This window comes from Manihot esculenta, chromosome 16 (assembly GCF_001659605.2).
Source record: "Manihot esculenta cultivar AM560-2 chromosome 16, M.esculenta_v8, whole genome shotgun sequence".
Taxonomy (NCBI): Eukaryota; Viridiplantae; Streptophyta; class Magnoliopsida; order Malpighiales; family Euphorbiaceae; genus Manihot; species Manihot esculenta.
This window is the reverse complement of record NC_035176.2, coordinates 13,284,970-13,291,582: the sequence shown is the minus strand read 5'-3', so window position 1 is coordinate 13,291,582 and position 6,613 is coordinate 13,284,970. Positions and strand designations below refer to the sequence as shown.

General features: G+C 31.4%; 1 protein-coding gene across 1 annotated transcript; it reads left to right on the top strand.

Moving 5' to 3' along the window:
• Nucleotides 1-1,331: 1,331 nt before the first annotated feature.
• LOC110604137 (polygalacturonase QRT3) lies at nucleotides 1,332-3,395 on the top strand. The gene is made up of 4 exons (XM_021742249.2): nucleotides 1,332-1,452; nucleotides 1,577-1,844; nucleotides 1,984-2,226; nucleotides 2,361-3,395. The coding sequence occupies exons 2-4, from the start codon at nucleotides 1,617-1,619 to the stop codon at nucleotides 3,363-3,365; spliced, it is 1,476 nt and encodes a 491-aa protein (XP_021597941.1). The 5' UTR covers nucleotides 1,332-1,452; nucleotides 1,577-1,616; the 3' UTR covers nucleotides 3,366-3,395.
• The last annotated feature ends 3,218 nt before the right edge of the window (nucleotides 3,396-6,613 follow it).

The window sequence follows — 6,613 nt, the reverse complement described above, 5'->3', positions numbered from 1 at the left end:
GGTTTCTGCTAAGATTTATTCCGAAAGAGGTAAGACACCATCCAAGCTGAAATCCTCCTCTTATTCCTTTTGGTACTTTTGCACGACTCATACTAGCTTCCAATCGATGCCTTTTGGAGCATCGTCTGATTCGTCTTCAGACTCAGCCTTTTCCTTAGGCCGCCTTTTAACTATTTCTATTCGAACTTTTGGGATGTCTATAGAGGCTTCCTCCCTTCTTCCGAGACCCATATGCAATGCCTCCTCTCGAGACTTGTACTGCCTAATAGCAGCCTACAACCTTTAGATGTATTGGAGCATATGCTCATTGTTTAAATTATTGAGGTCCGCTTCATTGACTATTAGGGACATGATTTGTCCATTGTCAGGAGCGGAAGAAATAATGACACCCTCATTAGTAGCGATATTGGTAGCAACTTGTGAACTACCAGCCATTTTGAAAGCGAAAGAGGAAAGAGATATTCTTTTATAAGAAAAAAAGTAGGAGACTGGTTGTAATCCAAATAAATAGAGGAGATTCAATGGATTTTCTAGCAACAGAACCAAATGATATTGCAGAAATTAGATTGATGATATGGCCAAAATGTAGTTATGTTGTGACTGGTTAGACTTACAGTAAAGAGAGGGTGAAGTGGTGGCGGTGGATGTGAAATGAAATTTAATTTTTTAAATTTCTGTAATATAAAACTCTATGATAATATATTATATGTAAAAACAACTTAAAATATATAATTATTATAATGAGTATATACAACGATCGAGTAGAGGCAATATACCTATTTGAGAAAACTAGTATATGCATCGCTCCACAAAAGCTAATACTTTTTGTCATATTCACATACCATAAAAATATGTATTGTAGTTTTATTTTCTTTTTTATTTAAATTTAAAAAAAGCAATGACTTTGTATAATTAATAAACTGTATAATGGAAGGTATTTTTTTCACTTGCTTATCATGAATATGAGTATTTTAAATGTTCCATTTGGTATGATTCACTTTGCAGGAAAAAAATTTGGTATAAATAATTAATTTAAAAATGTAAATCTATTTTTAAGTTAAAAAATAACAATTTGATAATATAATTTAAAATATAATAAATTAAGGATCAATCGGTAAATTATATTGTACTTAATTAGGAAAATGTAAACTTACCAAATAAAACCTAAATAAATTAATTCCAATTTTAACCAATAAAATGGTCTGACAATGTAAACAAAAAAAAGAGTATTTATTTTTTTTAATAATTTCTTAGAAATTATATATTTTTTTTATTCTACAACCAAATAATATGTAATAGGTTGGCTCCTTCCTTAATTACTTTCCTGTCACTTTAGGGAAAAAGAAACAGAGAGAAAAAGATATTCAGAAGACCAAGCTGGAAGTATAAATACAGAAAACCCACCACATAAAAAACCAAGAAAAGTGACCGAATAGATAGGCTGCTGCATTTGTATGATCCATTATTAAAACACCTTTTTCTTTTTAATTTCTCATTTTCTGTCAGATTTTAGTTAGGCCCTTCTCTTTCCATGTCCTGATTTCTCTCTTTCTTGGTGTGTATATATATAATGCAGTGATTTTGCTTTACAAGAGAAGAAAAGGAGACAATTGGAGATGAGAATGACACAACCAAGAATGCAAAGAAATAATGCTATGGTTTGTGTCTTGATCATCTTCTTGATCAATGTCAATGGAGAGATATCTCCATTTGATGATCATGGAAATCATTTCCATGATCAAATGAAAAAACTGCAAGCTTTAAAGTCTTCTTTAATCCGTCGTGATTTGGCTTCCTCTCCTTCTCCTTCTCCTAGCTTTTCTGCTCCAGCTCCATCTCCACAGGTATATGTAATATTGGTTTCTTAGCTGATTCTTGTGCTGCATATATTAGCTTTTCAAAGTTTTCTAACCTTCGACTGTTTCTTGAAATGACGGTGGTCGGGACGGCGGTGTTGGTGGTGGAAAATTAAATATGAGACAGGCTGGGGCTGTGGGCAGTCCAAGGGTGTTCAGAGTGACATCGTTTGGTGCAGATCCAAGTGGGAAATTAGACAGCACAGAAGCACTTGAAAAAGCAATAGCAGCAGCATTTGAAGGTCCTAAAGAATGGTCTTTGATGGAAGGAATCATTAATCTTGGAGGTGCTCAGATTTATCTTGAGGGTGGAATTTACAAGATTTCTCAACCTCTCAGATTGCCTGCTGCTGGAGCAGGGAATCTTATGGTAAGCTCACTAACCATATTCAAATTTCGTAATTTCTTCCATTCACCAAAACCAACCACTAACCACCCAAGTCGTGGCTCACATGGCAATTTAAGACAACTTCACTTTTTATATTTTTTATTTATATTGAGCAGATTAGTGGAGGTACATTACTAGCCTCAGATGATTTTCCAACAGATGGGTATCTCATTGATTTATCATCCTCCTCTTCTTCCTCCTCCTACAACTATGAGTACATAACTCTCAAAGATCTCATGTTGGATTGCAACTACAGGGGTGGAGGCATTTCAGTTATAAACTCACTTAGGACTAGCATAGACAACTGTTACATTACCCATTTCAACACTAATGGAATTTTAGTCCAACAAGGCCATGAAACTTACATTAGAAACTCCTTTCTCGGTCAACACATCACCGCCGGAGGCGATCCAGGTGAAAGGAACTTTTCAGGCACGGCAATAAACCTAATGGGTAACGACAACGCCGTGACTGATGTCATTATCTTTTCAGCTGCCACAGGAATATTGGTTTCAGGTCAAGCTAATACCTTATCAGGAGTACATTGTTATAATAAGGCCACAGGTTTTGGCGGAACAGGAATTTATCTGAAGCTGCCTAATCTAACTCAAACTAGGATTTTGAATTGTTATTTGGACTATACTGGAATTGTTGCTGAAGATCCCAATCAACTTACCATCACTAATAGCTTTTTCCTAGGAGATGCATATATAGCGTTGAAATCAGTTAACGGGGTCGCAAAGGGAGTTACCATTGTTGATAATATGTTCTCTGGGTCTAATAAGGGGATTGACATTGTTCAATTGCAGCAATCAAATGGTCCTTTCAAGGAAATTGATCAAGTTGTGGTGGATAGGAATAATGTTCAAGGGATGAACATAAGGGCAACTAATGCTAAGGAGTCTGTTGAAGGGAATGGAACCTCATGGAGTGTTGATTTTAGTCCAATTCTATTATTTCCTAACCTTATCAATCATGTTCAGTACTCATTGAGTGCAAATGGTGCCTCATTTCCTAATTATGCTCTGCGCAATGTTTCTGAAAATAGGGTTGTGATAGAATCAGATGTTGCTGTGGCTGCTAGGGTTTTTGTCACTGTGAATCAAGCAGTAACAATTTGAAGTTATGCATTGATTTTTTATTTTTTATTTTACTTTTTTTTTTATCTTTTAAGTTTGGTGTTGGAAAGGTTAATATCATAGAAAAGTAGGAACTAGTTATAAGTTCCAATAAAACATAAAAAATATTTATATCGATCATTTTGAAGGGACAATATTAAAGGGCTAATAAGTTCAAAGACTAAGAGAAAAAAAAGGAGAATTGCTTTCTTTAATTATGAATTTTATTACCATAAATTTATTTTTATTTAGAAGTAATTTATTGTGTGTATATATTTTTATAGATATTTGATTTTGTACTACGTATATATGCACTGAAGCACAATAATAAAAATCGCATCTTGATCCAACATATCTAAAATTAGTTAACAAACTCTTTATATCATAAAAAATAATAATAAAATAAATAAATAATAAATAATAAAAATAAAATGATAATAGAAATAAAATAAAAATATAAATAATAAATTAAAAAATAAGTTGAAAAGTTCAAGAAAATGAAGAAATGGTTTCACCTATTTTTTTCATTTGAGTCTTACAAAGACTAGACTTAGGCTTAAAAAATAGTAATGGTCAGATGGGCCTTCTCCTTTGGCACATTCTACCAACAAGGCTCACATAAGATATTTTTATAATTTTTAAAAATTATGGGAAACCTTGAAAAAATCAATTAAGCCAAAATCAACTTAATAATCAGTCTGACAAACCCATATGGCCCGTCAAAATCGAGTCAGAGAGGAAGAAATCCCATTGCTTATTGGATTTAGATTTATTTCCCTCTTATATAATTGTTTGTTCTCCTCGGGTGATAATTCGGTCGATTCAGTTTAAAATTGAATCGAATCGAATAAATCGAAAATCAAAATTTTAGTATTTATAAAAATCGAATTGAATTAATTTTGATCAAAAACTGAATCGAATCGAACCGGTCTGATTCGGTTCGATTCGATTTGATCGGTTTCGATTTTTAATAATTTTTTTATTTTTTACACTTTATTTTTAATATTTTAAAATTTAATTAAAATATTTTGATCTTAATATAATTTAATTTATCTATATTATTGAAAATAACATATTATTATCACTAATCGGTTCGGTTCGATTTTTTTGATTTTTTTCTGATCAAAACCGAACTAAATCAAAATAACTAAAATTTTTAAAATTAAAAACCAAACCGAACCGAACCGAATTGAATAAAAAACTAAAATAAACTTTAAAATTAATTTAGTTCGATCAATTTTTTCGATTTGAACCGAATATTGCTGAGCCTAACTAGACATTCAACAAGGGCAACTAAAATTTCGCTCAATTTTCCTTTTTGGCAGCCAACTCTCCCTATTCTAAAATTTCTCTCAACTCATAATAAAGAAAATTAAGAAACCTCTCATTTTCCAAAAGCCTAGCCGCCATCCGTCTTCCCTCCCTTACTGTTCTTTTATTATTTTTTTTCAATCTATCGTAAAAATTCCTAAATATATTTTTTTTCACGATATAAAAATATTTTTTTTACGTGTTCTTTAATTGATTTTAATGTGTTAGTTGCCTCCATCAATTTGTGTAAAATTTTGAGCAAAATACAATGTTGTGTATAAGTGGTCTCGAGCAATCTATTTAGTTTGAATTGTCTATCTCAAACTAAAGGTACTATGACTTCTACAATATTTTTATTAAATTCTTTATAAATTTTTCTATAATTATCATAAATTATTTGCTTAAAATCTAAAATTTATAGATTTAGTTATGAATTTTTAAAGTTTAGTGAGGTAATCAGGTCATATTTAATTTTTTCAGCATGTGGCATGAATTTAAAGACTCATAACTTGACTTTCTAATCATCATATCATATAATTCTTTAGTCTAAAGTTAAGTTGAAAAGTGAAATAAAATTGTTGCTCTTTGAGTTTTCTACATCCAAGTTTCTAAATTAGTGCTATATCATATATAATATCAGTATTTAGAATATGTTAGTATTTGGAACAACCATGTTGCGACAGCCATATTTCGAGTTTAGCAGATAGTTTTCGGTTGATTCCTTTTCTAATATGTATTCTATATTTCAAATTTATTTCTGTAAGTGTTTAGATTTTTTAAATTGATTTTCAATTTTTTCTATGAATTTAAATTTTAGTGTTAAAATTTGACACAATCGGTATGCCATTTTAGTAGAACAATTTTAGTATTTTTTTGTTCTTTTAATTTTATTTTTATATTTTTATTTTTAATCTTTATTTTTGTACTATTAACATGTTTTTTTGAATTAGAATAAGAGTAGATGGAGGCTAGAATTTCCTTTGGTTACTCTATCGCTGGTTGAATATCCCTTCCTAAATTAGAAAGAGATTTTATTTTCTTTATTTATTTAGTATTTAGCTTTTTTTTGTTGGAGTTTTTTTTATTCTATTTATTTCTTTTCTATTTTATTTTCTTTCCTAATTGATACTATATAAGAATCGCTCAAAATAAGTCATAAGCTGTCATCATAAAATAATAGAGTCACATCACAAACATATGATAGGCCGGATACTCGGTCCTACCTGAGGAAATGAAGACCTGAATACCATTATGCTTGATTCTTCACTAAGACTCGCCTTTTCCTGAAAAAGTCGAGTCTAGGCATAAAGTTACCGTTAACAGGCACAAACCATCATATCCCCATTATGCCTGTAATTGCGGGATCACCAATCGGTTAGCTGGTAAAATCTCTTATCAAATAGTCAACTACATCATCGTCAATTTTTAGGAAATATCATATTAGTTCCATTATCTTATAGTATAAAAGTTAATGATAACAGAGACAAAGGTACATAATTCTCTTACACAACTATCAATTTCTACATTCACCCTATTCTCCAATTTTTAGGAAATACCATATTGGTATATTTCCCTGCGTTTTTCAGACCAAAAGGTATTACCTTATAGCAATTAACTCTCTCGTCTGTTATGAACGTAGTCTTCTCTACGTTCTCGGTGCCCATCATGATTTGATGGTATTCTGAAATGGCATCAAGGAAGGAAACCACTGCGTGACCTGAGGTGAGTCTACTAATCTGTCGATGGACAATAATGAGTAATAATCCTTCAGACATGCTTTATTTAGGTCGGTAAAATTTACGCACATCCTCCACTTTTCATTAGCTTTATTTACAAAGACCGCATTAGCCACCCATATGGGATATTATATTTCCTTTATCAATCATGCACTTAAAAACTTATCAACCTCTTTCTTGATCACTTGTTGCCTCTCTGGTACA

Coding starts and splice junctions, on each gene's coding strand:
- LOC110604137 (XM_021742249.2), top strand. CDS start 1,617: ATGAGAATGACACAACCAAGAATGCAAAGAAATAATGCTATGGTTTGT. Junction 1,845..1,983: donor CTCCAGCTCCATCTCCACAG/GTATATGTAATA, acceptor AATATGAGACAG/GCTGGGGCTGTGGGCAGTCC. Junction 2,227..2,360: donor CTGGAGCAGGGAATCTTATG/GTAAGCTCACTA, acceptor TATATTGAGCAG/ATTAGTGGAGGTACATTACT.